Source organism: Streptopelia decaocto (assembly GCF_964273445.1).
Source record: "Streptopelia decaocto genome assembly, chromosome: 3".
Taxonomy (NCBI): Eukaryota; Metazoa; Chordata; class Aves; order Columbiformes; family Columbidae; genus Streptopelia; species Streptopelia decaocto.
In genome coordinates, this window is record NC_138656.1 from 67,414,472 (window position 1) to 67,431,135 (window position 16,664).

A 16,664-nucleotide genomic window follows, 5' to 3' on the forward strand; every position below is an offset into this window, starting at 1 on the left:
TGGTGATCCCCAGGTTTAAGAAAGGGGGTAAGGGAGGCAAGAGGCTGACATGGCTGAGTCAAGGCCTCCTGGTGCCTGTCCTTATCTTGACCCACAAGTCTTTCATTGCACTTTCTCTCCCCTGCCCTACTGAGGAGGGAAGTGATAGAGCAGCTTTGGATCAACCCACCACAGCTCTTAAATCCACACAACTCTTAACAAGTATCACACTTAAGTAACATTTATTATATCAGAGTAGATGGTCCAAGTTAAAAGTACTCATGCAGTCAAGGGGCCTGGTGGCCATAGAACTTGCCCGGTTTGTGCTATGTGTGAGCACTTCCACTGAAGTGGAAGTAAGGCAGAACCAAAAATCAGCAAGGTACAGGCACTTTGTTCCCAGTTCAAGCAGGGAAAAAAAAAGCCTAGATCAGGTCCTGGTCCCCCCCACCCCAAAAAAGCCTCATGTTTGTTAAACAAAATGTTGTAAAAAATAGAAAAAAAACAAGATACAGAAAGTCAGTGCTCCCTAACCATACACTACAAGTTTACGTCATCATATGTAAGACCAGAAGTATAAGAAATCATAAAGCTTACTATTAACAATTGTTCAGTTACCTGGGATAGTTAGCGATATGCATAATACCAAGTATCTGACAGCAGCACAGTAACAGTCTGACTTGGTATTGCCAACCGTGTCTAACAGCTTGTCTAACCAGGTAAATGGTTGCTTGTAGGAAGTAACATAGAAAACGTATTTTAGATTCCACGTTACCTGGTTACATAAAACAGTGATATACAAAAAACTCATATACCAAACAACATTCTAAATAAATAGTTCATCTTCATGACTATATACAGAGTCCCCATGACATTAGTTGTCCAAAAAGGGCATGTCTGTGTCCATGGGAGCTGGGGCAAGTTCACATAGATAGAACAGCGTGGCTTCGCTTGCTTCTGCCTCTGTGAGCGGTTCCAGCCGCACCAGTTTGCTCTGGGTGGGCTCGGGATCCAGGCTGCTCTCCAGGAGCTCGTCCACTTCCAGGGGCTTGTCAGCAGAGGAAAGAGTTTCAGCTGCAGAGCTCCCGCTCTCAACAGTGGAGCCTGGGTTGCCATCGAGGAATGCAAGGAGTGGAAACGCAGTGTACTGTATGAGCTGCTTATCTAAGGGGAAAAAAATGGCCCAAACATTATTAGTTCACATGCCTTTCTATGTGCGGAAGGAAACAACAAAAGTCCATCCCACAGAATTCATTTTAAAACTAATAAAAACATTATAGCTGTTACTAAAGAGTTGCTACATTCACACATAACATGATTTTTCAGATTCTCCTGCAAAAACATCTGTTTCTCTGCACTTGATGCAGTGCCAAAAACGTAAAAAGCAACTACAGTAAGTATTTTAGTTTTGTTATTTGCTAATCAGCGTAACACAAAAAAGAGCAAATAGCTGAGATGTTTTTTAGAACAATGCTTGTTCAACAGTTAAACTCTCTAAAAAAATCCACTACAACTGACCTGATTTGGGCTTAGAAACTTGTGTTTCCTGTGAAGCTTCTGGACCAGCGTTATTCTTTGTTTCTATTCCCTTCGTCTCCATCTGGAAATGAAAGCAAAATCTTAAAATACACACTTGAAGCCTTTTCCAATGCCACTACAACACAGCTGACCAACTATTCAAAAAAAAATAAAAAATTTACTTGCAAAGTAGTATCAGTTACCCACATAAAGAGACCTTGGCTGAGAAAATGTGAAATGGAAACACAGGCTTACTCAAGCAAGAACCAAAACTAAAACTCAGAAATGAACTGGACAAATACAAAGAGCTAGATCTTTGCACTACTGCTTAGTCTTGTGCTTCTCCCACCTGACAATACAGATGAAAACATTAAGACAAAGTGTGCACCATGTTTGCAAGTATAAAATACTAGAGGATACAAAAGTCAGGAGACTGGTACAATGTACAGGTATTGGCCTAAAGGTAGTGTATGAGTTTTAATGGGCATTATTAATTAGTGTGCTTTTCCCATTCCTGTTTAAAACCTAACAGGATGAATTTAGCAGCAGCCTTCCTATTCTCATGGAAGTCTTCACAGCCAGAGCATGAAAAAAGTGCTATTATACCAGTAAGGAAACAGAAAAGGATGAATAAAGTTTGCATCTCTCACTACTGAGCACATTGAGGAATGGATTTAAGACTTACTTTGGCATTAGTGATATGATCTGTGGGATTCATCTGCACGGAGCTTGTAAAAAGCTGAATAAGACAAAACACATCAAGTTTTAGGTATCTCGATGTTGCTATTAAGAATACAAGAACATCACATCTGCATGTGTGAGAATAATCCCTGTACTTAATGTTTTCACCCTCTGTCAGGGATTAGGGTTTATTTACAGGTAGTGACCACTTTTGCAAAGAAAACTGAGCTTTGGAGAGTAATGGTTTGGAATTCCATGTACCTTGGTCACAAAGGAAACAACTGTATTACCCCTAACTGAGACTAACATGGTTTGCTGCAGTCTTAAAATACCAATTCCTTCTTATGTTGCTGCATGGAGAATGCTGTGCACAGTAAGGAAGAACACACCCTGACCAAGTCTGCAAGTGACACCAAACTGGAAGGAGTCATCAACATGTGGGAGAGCAGAGCCACTGTTAAGAGAGATGTTGGCAAGGTGGAAGAGGGGCCAACAGGCGCTCCACCAGGTTCAATAGACAAGCACATTTAGGACACAATAGCAATCTCATGCACTGGCCCAGGTCAGGGACCAAACAGACCGGGAGCAGCTCCTTGGAGACGGACTGGAGAGTCATGGTAGACAACACCCTACCATTAGCCAGCAGCATGGCCTTGCTACAGGCAAAGCATCACCAGGAGGTCAGTGGAAGCAATTATTTCTCTCTGCACAACACCTGAGGCCACTTGTGGAAGAGTGGGGGACACTAGAAGACTGTCCAGGTTTAGGCCTCCCAGTATGAGTTTTCAAACTAGAAGGCATCCAGATGGCCACAGATGTTTGGGGGCCTATGACATACAAGAGGCTGTGGGAGCTTGGCTAACCTTTGTTCAGAGAGGGCAGACAAGTGAGGATAACTGCACTCCTCCACTGCTTCTAAAGAGGCATTACAGAGAAGACAGACTCCACAGAGGTGGACAAAAGACAAGAGCTACAAGCTGCAGCAGAAAAATTGTGACTGACATAAGAAAATTATTCTGAAAGAAGAGTCAAGCACTGGAACAGGCACCCAAGATGCTGTGGAATCTCCCATCTTCAGAGATTTCAGAATCTGAGTCAACAAGGTCCTGAACAACATGATCTAACTTTGAAGCTGGCCCTGCCCTGAGCAAGGGGGCTGGACTAGATGACATGCTCAGGTCCCTTCCAACGTAGACCATTCTACTTAACTTCAACCTGAAGAGAAATTTAGAACATCTACCCACTCCTAAGAAATAATCTGAAATGGCAGAGAAACTTGTAAAACAAATGCTAAGACCATTGTAACCCCAGTACATTGACAAGACCACAGATGATGTGCTGGGCTATTTCAAGCAACAGTATTCATCTAATTGGTGTCTGAGTTCACGTGGCACCAAATGCAAGCATTATTTTATTAAGCAAAGCCATTCTTCAATCAAAATCTTAAGCATTCGCTTCAGCAGTGGTGTAGCACTGAGGATCACACCAGTGACCCAGAAACACATATTCGCAAATACTTATCGCTTTCCTTTTTTAAAGGGAAGAAATAAAAAAAACTGTTGTGTTTTGAATCTATTTGAAACAGTAACAACCCACACAAATATTTTCTGTAACGTGTTACCAAAATACTTAAAATAAACATTAAAAATTACATCAACCAGGAGATCTGGATCTATGCTGAACTGTCGTCCTGATAACATAGCTTGGAAGTCCTCTAAACTGCAGTCGATACTGTCAAGATAATCCAGAAGTTCAACTCTAGAAGACAAACAGTGTTTTACTGCTATATCCCTTAACAAAAGGAAAACAAATCCACAATTAAGCTTTACACAGATGTACTACATGCATCCACAAATCTTCACCAGAACTAGAATGAACTAACTCTTTCCTTAGAAACAACCTCTGGAAAAACCTGAAAACTTTTAGCCTCTTTAGCGGAGAACCCAAGGAAAACAGACAGATACCACATCAACGTAACACTATGACGTGACATAAACAGAGATGCGATTCTTGCACCCAGGTAACCCTAACGAGAGCTATACAGATAAATCCTTACAGTTTAAGTAACGATATCCACAACATTAGACTGTCAGATTATGCACCCCAACTAGCTTCATGATGAAAACCAGAGGTCCTATCTTAAAATACTTAAAAACCAGAAGATCAGGCTACTCACTTTCCAAGGAGATTTATATTCTGTGAAATTACTCCATTCTCATTAAGTATGGAATCCATCATTGACACTGGATCTTCTGCAGTTAAAGTTGACTGGTTATTCAGCTGTACAGCACTTGACATGAGTGGGCTTGTACTGTCGCTGACTGGGCTGAGGGGATCACTAGCTGTGACAGCAACTGATTCCGTGCTTTTATCCTCTTGAATTACAGGGGCATATTCTTCTTCATTATCGTCTTCCACAATTACAATATCAGGAGAATGACTACAGCTGTAATGTGAGACACATGAATTAAAGTATTTCATACACTCATTAAATTGGTACTGCTCCACAGGTTTAGTTATTTCTCATTTTAGTCAAGCTACAATAAGGAAATAAACTGCCCTGCTGTTTTTTAATATGAAACATGGCAAGATACTGTAAATGTCTATTTTCTGCTGATACGGTGCTGTAATGCTCAGTACAGCTCAGCTAGCAGACACTGTTGTGCTAGACCACAGTAACGACTGCTATAAAGCAACACAGGTATTTTTTGCATTAGAACAACTACTATAAAGTATGTACAAAATGGACCAAAGAATATGAGGCCATCAAACTAGGAAGACAATATATATTTTGCATCTTTCCTGTTGAACAAAATTAACTCTGGAGCATCCACAACATGAAGGATCTCAGCTGACAGTGTTGTAGTTAATTAAGCTTGTTATGTATAGCAGGGAGGCAATCTAAAAACCAAGAAAGAGTCTAAAATAATTTGCTTTCCTCCATATCCTCCATATTCTGGTTTTCTTAACCCTTAAGTAGCTATTTGTTGTGTTGTCCCTCTATCACAGCCTTATCTTCATGGAGCTTTGCTATCAGAGAATGCATTCCTAGATACCAACTGAACAGTATAAACTAGAAATATATTTTATTGTTTGAGGTAAAAGATCGGGCCAGTTAATACAATGCAACTCAGGAAGAGAGCTGTGTTGCAATCCATGGATGAACTTTCAGCTGCTCATAGCTGGAATATGAACTACTTCCATAGTGCTAAGTATAGACAGGAAGGAACACTGTCACAAAACACATGAGACTGAATAAAAAGCCCTCTTGAAATTAACTATCTTAAAGTTCAAAGACAACACCAACACTTGACAAACAGCACATGCAAATTATTCTCCATAAAAATCTGTAAAAACAAGGGAAGCCATTCCTGTCTGTATTTATAACCAAAACTAAGACAACTTTACTTAGTCTGTCTTTGGACAAGTACTATGTTTAACAAGAGTGCAATAATACTGATTGCTTCTCACTAGTTTCTATCTTCAGTATATTACAACTCCAACAGCCAATTAACTATTTGGAACAAATGCAGAGGTCAATAAATCAGATCCTAGTGTGAATTCACAGATGGAGCTTCTATATGTGCAGGAGTACTGAATAATTCTGACTTCATTAAAAAAATTACCCAAGACATCTGACTTACTGTATATCATATAACACTGAAAGTCAATTATCTATATAGACGGCTGAAGACTTCTTACTTGGAAGAATCTGAAGTGGTATCTTCATTTGCTTCTGGTGTAATAGGAGGATTTTCTTCATCACCCATGGGATTTTCTTCATCGCCCACATCCTCAGTGACATCATAAATAATGATGTCATCTGAAATCTGTTCCCTTTGTTTTAAGCCCTCATTTCTGTTTAGAGGTACCTAAGAATTATTTTAAGAAGAGTCATGGGACAGAAGGACAATAAGCTTCAGGATTCTGACAGTTATCATTGTATCTTGCAATGCTTCAATTCTAAAGAGGTGTAAGAGCTTTCCTACACCTCTAAGAGATGACAAGATGTTTGTATAGATCTACATTGAATAGAAAAACATACAAATAAATGAACAAGCTGGAGAACAGCAGCTACAGGAAAAAAATGTTTGGCAAATACTACAGGCATAGAAATAAAAATATACTAGCACTACCATCAAAAGCAACAAAAGATCTATGACGGGACTAAATTAGACCTAAAAATATTAAAACAGTGACTGCCATTTAAGTAGTACTTTGTTATAAAACTATTAATTCTAGTACCATGCTACAGCACTCATTCTAATGATTTTCCCACCAACCATTATTTGGGTAGCAAAAAACAACTTTCAGTGGGGTAACCCATTCAAATGGCACAGCATCCTGACATGAGTTTGCTGGGTTGGATGCTGCCTTGCAGAGCAGCACGCTGAATCCTTGTCCCTGTATGGGGCTAGGGATACCTGCCTCCCAGAGATAACACCACAACATAGCCCTGCTATTTCTAACAGCGCTGCTATTAAAAGCAAACTGTTCTCTGTAGGATCACATCAAGCTGTATTTAATACACGTACATGTTTATACATGCTTATAGATGTTTATATTGAAAAGCAAATGGTGATTACCAACATGCTTGGCTTCTGAAGGAAAGACAGCATGGCAAATTGCTTCTATAAGTTGATAGCTCTCAGTACACAGCTATGTTTTATTCCCCATCAGACAAGCTACTTGATCTGTCTGCCCCCCTCCACTCCTTCCTTCATCATAACAAAACAGTACACATAATAGAAAACTTACATGGTGGTTACTGTCAGCTGGTTCTTTCACGATTTGTTGAAATACATTTGACTTTGTAGGTCCATTAGTGTTCAGAAGTAGAGGCCTAAATCAGAAATAATAAAGGAAGAAAGCCATCTCAAAAACAATTCTTTGGGTTTAGTCAACAAAACATGTCAGTACATTGACTGGACAGCAAGTTTTCAAGACCATATTTACCTCTTGCGTTTTAGGCTCACTAGTTGGTTATTCTGCACCAAGGTAACAATAAACTGTACAATCTATAAGGAAAAGAACACTCTTGTTAGTCACTCTACTCTGTAATTGCTTCTCTCAAGAGTACCAAGATACTTTAAAGCAGAAGACTTCAATAATGTAATCTATACACATACAGAACACTTGGTTTGTGTAGCAACTTTCATAGAGAACTGTTTGGAAAAGTTAAGAATCATGATAGAATAGAATAGAAAACACTGCTGGTAATATATAAAAAGAATAAAATTATTCAGTTGTCTGAAAAAGGCTTTTCACATAGCAAACGATTAAGAGCAGACTTTTACAGTACATCATATAGTACGCAGGAAAACATGCAGTAACTGAAACTATTAGAAGAACTCTAATAAGCAATGACAGAAGGCACACATGTTGACTGTATACGTAACCTGTATCTGTAAATACTGATTCTGGTGAAAGGCATCTTTGACATAATCAGAAAGAGTGACATGTACACCTAACAGTATTCATCAGCTGCCTTTCCATTATACAGGCTAGACTTTTTTCCCTTATGTTTTAAAAACTTAAGGATTACAAGTATGTATCTGGCTTGAACAAACTAAAACATAATCAGTAGGACTCTCTGCTACAGGGTTGCTTTCAGTGTTGCTGTTTCTGCTATGTAAAAAAAAAAAAAAAAAAAAGAATGTGTAAAAACTCTTCGCATTTACATCAGTTTTGGTAGATCCTAAGTCTAACTGTTAAACTACGCTAACATATTTTCAGTGGGTTCCACTCAACTTGTTCTTCTGATAACTTCAGAAATACACAGTCAGAGGGTCAGTTAATTAGGACAGCAGTGGATTTCCAGTACAGAACTTTGTAATTCTTGCAGTGAGAGTTTTTCCTGAGATCATCCAACACAGAATATTAGTCATCTGACTCCTGAAGTAATAAAAAATGGATGAACCATTTTAAGGGTACCTTAATGAATGATGTAAGATGTTCCTGAACCTCTTTATTTGAAAACGTTTACGAGAATTTGGCTTTAACATCTGCTTATGAAGTACATTGAATGTGTGTTACACAAAGATTTGTCCACCATACACCACCCTGTAGTTTTTTTTTTCTCTTAAAACACATTTCACACACTACAAAAAAAAAAAAACAAGAGGGCAAAACAAGGTAATATGTGGCACAGTATTCCTTGTTCAGAAGTACTCGCTCATTCATATACAACACTTGAAGTTGAAGTGTCTTATACTTACTTTCCTAATAACTTGCTGTTGTTTCAAGTGTTTTGCTCTCAATTCTGCCACTTCCCTCCAAAGAGATTCATTCTCCCTGTTTGGAAAGCACAATTTAGAAGTCAAACTAAAACTAAGTTTTAAAATATTTACATTAAGAATTTTTGCTAATGGTTACTTAGCTTCATTAAAGCTCTGAAATGTAGTTTTAGATTGTTGGGGAAAAGGAGAAAAAAGAAACAAAGTCATAGTCAGCAGCCTTGGCAGATAATTACAAAATGGAGACCGAAACACCACAAATAGCCTGCAGGGAATTTCCAGCCCCCTTGGGAAAAAAAAAAAAAAAAAAAAGCCAATTTGGCAAGACTTATTACACACACATTCAGCATTTGAAAAAAAAACCCTATTGTTTCCTGTCCCATTAACAAAGTTACCTTCTCCTCTTCCTTCTAGTAATTAAATCCTAAGGAATTGGTTTCTGGCAGCAGCAAAGGATCAAACAGTAGAAGAATGCAGTTTCCTTTCACCACCAAAAACCAGAGCTCTTCATCTACATCAAGCCTACTTTCCCTCCCTCACACACTTCGACTTGCAACTGTACATCCATACTCTAAGCATCTTTACAGAACAAGCTCTCAAGTCACACATGCGGTTCTCATGAAATGCTGCTGTTTTACAAACCTGGGTTTTTCCAGTACTCACAGGAGTCCAGTTGCTGAGACATTATAAAACTGCTGTAAAGTGGTCCTCGCTATCACATCCATAAATCTCATTTTTTCCAACAGCATAAAGTACATTAAGGGGAAGATAACTGACACCAAAAGCTTCATTGAATAAGGAAAGACAACATACCACCCTCCCCTCTTTTGCAGTTTAGTTTTTAACAGATATGTATGCCAACAGCAACAACAACAAAAAAGGAGAATCTCTCCAGTGGTGTCTGGGTTTTTAGGAAACCTTAAGCTAAGTTTTTGGAAACAGTTGTTTATATGCAGTGTGATGAAGCTTATTACTCACCCCTCAAACTGCTCCTATGTCAAACATACACTTCAAGAGTACAGTTCCATCACAAATTTAACAACTTAGGTCAGGGATTCTGAACTTTCTCAATTTCTCATCTGTTTTGTTAACATGTTTTGTAGGACTAAGTCTTCTGATTTAGCTCCAGTTTCCACTTAAATAATTTTAAACTCGTGGGACAACAATATGGATGTCAAAGACAAACCATTTTATCTTCTCATCTCTACAAATTGTCAGGTCATTAGCAACTGGATGTCATTTCAGCCAAAGTCAGTTCTACTCTGGGCAGGGGTTTGGACCGGACAGCCTTCTGAGGTTTCTTCCAACCCAAATTAGTCTACAATTTGGAAAGGGTGAATATGAACATTTTTACTCTAGATTGGCCAGATTCTAATACTTTTCCTAGACAAAATAAGTTTACCTTTGGATATACTACCACTAAGGTAATTAGAACTGAAGACTAGAAATGACAGAATTTAATTCTTAGAAGTTAAACTAATCGGTGACCTCTGCCACAGAAGTACACAATCATTTATGTTCTCAACATAAGACTCCTGAGGTAGTTACTGCTGAGGTATTGTGACTTGTAGTGCATGAGCTTACGCTCGTATACCCTGTCTGTATCTATATACCCTAAAGCAGGGGCGTCAACCTCATTTTCACCAGGGAACGCATCAGCCTCATGTTTGCCTTCAAAGGCCGAATGTAATTAGTCCTAAAATTACATTTGGCCCTCTGAAGGCAAACATGAGGCTGATGTGGCCCCCAGTGAAAATGAACCTGACGCCCCTGCTCTAAAGGATTAAATAATTTGTGACACACATCTCTCACTGTTGACAATAAATCCTAATTACTAAATAGGTAATAATGCAATTCTAAAAATACCCTATTTGTATTTGGATTTTAGATTCTGTAACTCTGTCACTGAGGCAACTAAAGAATTTCCAAATTAGATTTCTAAACAGATTTTCATAGACATTAACTCTACCACAATTTTTAGTAGTGGGGGAACAAAGACAACAGGAAAATAAAAAGCAATGAGCGAAGACATTATTTGTCATGAGAAAGTATTAGAAGCAATTTGCACAAACCAAACTCTGCCTCTAACTAAACACAATAACTACTTCAAACTTGAAGACATAAGCCAGCACACTTTATGCTAAGAGCTGAGTTGAATATTCAGTCTCACCAGCATTATGGAACTACTATTCAAGGTGTTATTTAACTGTCCACTACTAGACAGCTCTTCAAATACCAACATTGCCTATTACTTTTAGCCATATCAAAATATTCAATTTTTAATGCAATTCTTTTATTTAAATTTACTTTCCTAAAGCAATATTTGAAGTTAGGCAACAAGATCAGGAAACACCTAAAATTAGGTCTTTGTCTAGTACCTATTACCAGAATTACTCAATTTTAGTGGTCAGTTGCTGATGGAGCAGCTTACCTCTTCAAAGCAGACAATCGAGATTCAATAGTCTCTTGTTTAATTTGCACCTTTTGAGCGCTACTTATTATTTTGGAGAGATCTTCCTGACGTATCTTGTTTTCTTCAGGTCTCGAAGAAGAAACCTTTAAAAGATTAGAATCCAGAAACAACACTTTCCTTTACTCATGTTGATGACTATCTTCTTTTGGTAATCAAGTATATTTTCTTCCAGTGTTGATAAATCATGCATTTAAGTTAATAATAAACCAAGTATCAAGTAAAAAAAATACAGAAACACACAGATTTCCTGTTACAGCTGTCATATCAGCTTTAGTTGTTACAAATATTTGTGTATGTTCAGATTCTTCAGGCATTATCGTAAGTGCTCTACTTCATCACAACCACTTCACAATAACCCAGTGTTAATAAGTACATCCCTCTCACCACAGTTTAACTTGACATATTTCTATTTGAAATCTGTATTCACCTGAATCACAGTAACAGCAGAGCACATTTCAAAATCACATTTAGAAGCACATCAAACATGTTTATAGGTTTTCCCCCTGTTCTCTTTGGTGGAAAGTTTAATGCTTACAGTAGCTTTGTTCTGAAATGAGCTATATAAACAAGCAAATTGTTATATTACTGATGCTTAAGTCAAAGCACGCTCTGCACTCCTTTTAATACCCATTTGCAAAATGTCATATTTGCATAACTCATTCATTTTTGCCACCTGTGAAAACTTACTATAATGACGGCAAAGCAAGTTAGATAAAGAAGCCCAGTCAAATCACCCAACATATCTTCAAGCAAGCCAAGATACAGATACGAGCAATTTGCTTCCCCAAAACCCAAACTTATTTGCACCCACAATCCTGCAATTAAGCTTGACATGAACTTTGCTATTCATTCATACCTACCAGGACAGATTTTCCACATACTGAGTTTTCACTAACCTTCCTTTTAATGTGTTCCAACAAGTCCTCCCGGCCTTGCTTAAAATACGGGTGCTGAAACTCTACTGGACCATCTCTCTCCAGTTTGACGATCCCAGAATCAAGATGGACAACTTTACGGAAGCCATCTTTAAAAAAAGAAACAGAAAAGGAAAAAAAAAAAATAAACACCTCTCAAAACCCACATTAAGAAACTGAAACTATGCTGTCCCAACTATTCCTTTATCAGTTTTGAGGATAAGACAGTATCCTACTTGCAAAGAAGGCAGGGTCACTGCTCAAAGGAAACTGTCTACAATTAAACATGTACAGGATCTAGAACGATGCTAGAAAGCAAAAACCCAAGAACTTACACATGTTTAACTGTCTGACAAAGCTTGCCATGTTGTTGTGCTTGAAGTACTTGGGAAGAATCTCTTTTGCAAATCTCTGTTCATCCAACACCAAGAAACTCTGGCCATTCTAAAATGAAAGACACATTAAGCTACTTAAAGACCATCACAGAAAACATGCTGGGCTTTTAGAATTCATCACCAGATAGGAATGTTTCCTTTGTGCATGCAGTAAGTAACTGATCTGCTTGCTTAAAATTTTCCACAACAAAAGTTGCAAAGCAACACCGTATTATCAATTTACATAGCTATCCATATCTGAAAGGGAACAGCTTTATTGTTACTCATTGCTTCCTTGAGCAATTAATTATTTGTTTACCAACAATTATCACAGTTTTGCTACACGATAATCCTATCAATTTTGTATGTAGCTTCAAAGTATTGGGAAGGAATCTAACAAACAGACTGCACAAGGGAAAACAAACAAACAAACAAACAGCTGAGAGTCCCTTCTGCTTTCCAGTGTAAAGGCATGATTAGTTTGATAGGACTTGTAGGGTGTCCACTGGGGTTTGGAGTTACCAAAAAGTAGCCACCCAAGGCAACATCCTCATCCTCCTGGGATGCCAGGTGTAAGGGAGGACTGATCTTATTTCATCTACAAGCTGTAACTAAAATAGAAAGGTCAGCTCTTTGTTCTTTAGTAACTGTGCTCCATTAACTAAAGGACGAGGAACTGGCAGAATCCAAACTAGCTACTTCAAAATGGTTTAGGTTTTATCTGTACACCCATAGTATTCTCACCCTGTATTTAATAAGAAGCAGCACATTATCTTTGACAAATGTCAGCACTGACACTGCACCTTCTTCAAAACCCTTTATTTCAACAAGTCACATTTGTTTCTTACTCCAAATGCCAGCAGTTTTATGATCTCAAGAAATGCAAAGAACCAACCATGAGACCATGTGAAGATCCTTACCCAAGAGCTTGTTTCAGAGAAATCAGCAAGGCTGGTCAGAAGCAGGATTTATAAATGGCTCACCACTGGATGAGTTAAGAACTTAAGAGTGAGAGGAGGGTGGGAAGATGAAAACCTCCCAGTTATGTGCCGACCTACCCCCTACTGAGAATCAGTCAGTGGAAGGAAAAGAGGAAGCAAACTAAGCAAAGGGACAGATCATTTTAGCCAATGCATTAAAGAAACTCACCAGCCAAAGGTAATTATATGGCACTACAGTGACCTGTGATGCCAATGGCTTTCACGCTGCACCTTACTTCATTGCCACTTTGACATTGTTCAGGCGGAGCACAGAAAATCTGGGCAATATTTCTACTAGTTGTTGTTGCCCTGATAGTCATTTACAGCAAAGCTGTACAGACATTAAGACCTGACTTGAACTCACTAAAGCACTACTACACAGCTAAATACAGTTTCCAAGTTCTAGTGTTATTGACTGCAGCACACAGCAATCTTCCAAGTACCTCATTTGGTACTCCTTGTACACAGTGCCACGGACAACACGTACCCACAGCTTCACTGACATAAGTACGCACGGAGACAAAGTCTGGCTGTTTGGTTTCAGAGGGTGTTTATCCTTATAGTGTAAGGATATAGGTTTGTATAGGAGGGAAGCAAGTATTAGAGTAACTGTACTCTTCCTTCCCTGTTACACTTGGTACACTTTCTGTACCCCACAATATTGACATACTATATTTTATAAGGTGTCATCACTTGCATACCAAGCGATGCCAAAACGTTCCCCCACACAATAACTACTGCACACTGATAACATCAACTGTGATTAGCAGATCTTCCTTCCACAAACAGCCTTGCAGAATCTAAAATTGGTCTTTATTTTTAATTAAGAAAATAATACAAGGATACCTAATAATAGCCTTAGTGTGCTTGAGATAAGCACAAGCAATTTATTTGGAAAGTCTCTATTGAAAGTGTAAAAATGAAGTGCAAAAATGGCACTTCTTAAACTAGACAAGATCTGAATCTTCATGTATCTCTTTGCATCACTCTTCCAGGAAAAGAAAAAAAAAAAATTGGGAGGAAAAGCTGCTGTAATCTACAAAAACTACCTGCTTCCTTCTTCAGAAGTTTTGGCTGGTTACTGGTAACATTATCAGTAAAATGTTTAAGATAACATTTTAACAATGCTTCAGCATTTAAAATAACCTTAAGTGAGAGCTGGCATCACACCAGTTGAAGATGTGAATGCAGTTTGAGACGAAGCATTTTAAAAATAAAAATTATTTAAAAAACATCTAAGATATATAGAAAAATGAAGTTACTGTGAAAAAAAAAACCAACTACTTAGCATTTATCACAAGAGTTAGTAATGACTACTGCAGCAAACTTGCCAGCACTTTATTACATTGTAAGAAGGTGGTTACTTCCTGCTTTCCAATATTTTAAGATACTTATAAACTTTGTGCCCTGATAACAGTTCTTACTTACTACAACTGCCCACATTTGAATATAAAGGATTCAAGATGAAAGGGCATCCAACGCAGATTTACCGTTTTTCTTAAAACCAATCAAAGTAGATGTATATCAACATGGCCGCTGTACCCGGTTAATCTGCAGTTCCCAGGACAGGGACTCCGGTTACCAAAACAAACAGCAACAGATCGACACATGTATCGGCTCCATCACTACCGACGGATACCCGGCTTGACTTTCCGCAGAGACATGCCCGTGACCCATCCTCTCCAGGCCGCACAAGGCCGGGGGTGGATGCTGATGTGTGGATGGCGGTGGTGCCCGCTCCAGCAAGTGGACACAAACCCGGGCAGACACCACCCGAGCTCAACAGTTGTCGCCCCACGTGGCCGCCCGCCCGCCCGCCAATGAGCGCGGGCCGCTCCCGCCGGCCCATGGCCCCTGCGGGCAGCAAGCTCGGCGCGGCCGCCCCGCGGGAAAGGCCGCTCGATCTGGATGGGTGTCACATGGGGGATCAGCTCTCCCACCTGCTTCACGTACAGGAGACGACAACTCCCCGTTTCCTCCCCTCCCCCCCCCCCCTTTTTTTTTTTCACCCGGGAACCGCGCGCTGTCACGCAGTCCGCGGCTCACCGTAAGCGAGCCCGGTTATTTACCCGCGGTGGAAAACCCCACTGCATCTCTGCCTTTCCCGCACTACGGCTTAATAAAAGCTGCCTGTCGGCCCACCGCAAAAAACCAACCCCTCTCCGATCCCTGACCCCCAAGCCCAGGGGTGCCCGCCCATCGCCCCCCCCCCCCCGGGAAAACCCCCAGCCTCCTCAGTCGGGGACGGCACACAAACCCCGCATCGGCAGCCCGGGGCGCGACCCCCAGCGCTCGTACTCCCCAGGTAACCGCCGCCGGAGGCGAGGGGAACCGGCATCTCCCCGGCAGCCCTGCCCGGGCTGGGAGAGCTGCGACGGCCCAGAGCAGCCGCACGGCGGGTCGGGCGGGGGGCGGGCAGGCGGCGCTCCCCCGGGTCAGCAGGGGGGAAGCCCGGCCACGCCATGCGGGCGCGCGCAGATTTTCTGCCCTCCTCTCCACACGCGCCGAGGCCGGCGGCTCCCCGCCCGCCTCACCGCCGCGAGCCCCGTGGAAGGCCCACCAGCCGGCCGGCCCTCCCCTAGCAGGCCGCGCGTTCCCGCCGGGGCGCGGGAGGCTCTGCCCGACGCCACCGGTGGAATTGGCGGGGGAAAAGGGGGGGGGGGCGCACATCCCACCGCCCCGCGCACGCGGGCGGGGGCGAGCCGGCCAACCGCCGCGGCTGGCGCGCGCCGCACCTGGCTCCAGGTGATGAGCTGGTTGCTGGGGGCCTCGCCCACCAGCGCCCACAGCTTGCTGAGGAAAGCCGGGACCCCCGCGCTGGCGGAGGGCGGCGGCTGTGGCTGGGGGGTCTGCGGCTGCTCCTGCTTCATTGTCGCTCGAGATCCTCTGCCGTCTGGCCGGGGGAGGGGCGCAGGGGGAGGAGAACCAGCTCGACTTTCCCCCGCCCCGCGCCTGCGCACCGGGCGCCCCCCGCATGCGCGGCAGCCCGCCGCACGTGCGCGTGCGTTCCGGGCGGCCGCCTGCCCGCCCCTTCCCCCGCGCTTTACATAACGGCCCCACGTGCACCCCCCTGTCACGTGTCACAACAGCGCGGGACAGGCCGGCCGGCCGGGGCGGCGCGTGGTCCCCCCCACACAGATGTGGCTTGGCCTGGACCAATGGGGTCGCGCCTCTCCCCTGGGGGTGTGGCCACGCGGTAGGCTGGGGGCCGGTTCCCATGGGGGCATGAGGGTGAGCGTAAGTAGATGGGGAGGGGCTGAGGAGACCCTGCTGTCTCCAGGGAGACGCCGTCTTTTGTCTTCACCCAGGTCACAGCAGGCACCTCTAATTGCAGGTACCGGGCACTTCAGTATCAAGCCCATTGCTTGGGGCCTGCAGAGGCTCTGACTGTCCATCAGTTTCCTGCCTGCCCCTGCTGTGGCCCAACACTGCACAAGAAAGGATTAGTACCTGCTATACACGATGTGCTAATCAGCTGTATAAAAATGTTAACGACAGTATTGGGTTCG

At 41.9% G+C, this 16,664-nt stretch overlaps 1 protein-coding gene across 2 annotated transcripts; it reads right to left on the reverse strand.

The window, feature by feature from the left end:
- Positions 1–202: 202 nt before the first annotated feature.
- HSF2 (heat shock transcription factor 2) lies at positions 203–16,094 on the reverse strand. Of its 2 annotated transcripts, XM_082047748.1 has the most exons (13): positions 15,891–16,094; positions 12,137–12,245; positions 11,784–11,911; positions 10,846–10,970; positions 8,397–8,472; positions 7,135–7,196; positions 6,937–7,021; positions 5,881–6,050; positions 4,355–4,624; positions 3,831–3,936; positions 2,183–2,236; positions 1,498–1,579; positions 203–1,143 (listed from the first exon to the last, which is right to left on the reverse strand). In XM_082047748.1, exons 1-13 carry the CDS (start codon positions 16,023–16,025, stop codon positions 854–856), a joined length of 1,692 nt encoding a protein of 563 aa, XP_081903874.1. In that variant the 5' UTR covers positions 16,026–16,094; the 3' UTR covers positions 203–853. The 2 variants fall into 2 exon arrangements, with proteins under 2 accessions (XP_081903874.1, XP_081903873.1); XM_082047747.1 differs by lacking the exon at positions 2,183–2,236.
- Positions 16,095–16,664: the final 570 nt, after the last annotated feature.

Coding starts and splice junctions, on each gene's coding strand:
- HSF2 (XM_082047748.1), bottom strand. CDS start 16,025: ATGAAGCAGGAGCAGCCGCAGACCCCCCAGCCACAGCCGCCGCCCTCC. Junction 8,473..10,845: donor CGATTGTCTGCTTTGAAGAG/GTAAGCTGCTCC, acceptor CTTTCCAAACAG/GGAGAATGAATCTCTTTGGA. Junction 4,625..5,880: donor ACCACTTCAGATTCTTCCAA/GTAAGAAGTCTT, acceptor CTCACATTACAG/CTGTAGTCATTCTCCTGATA.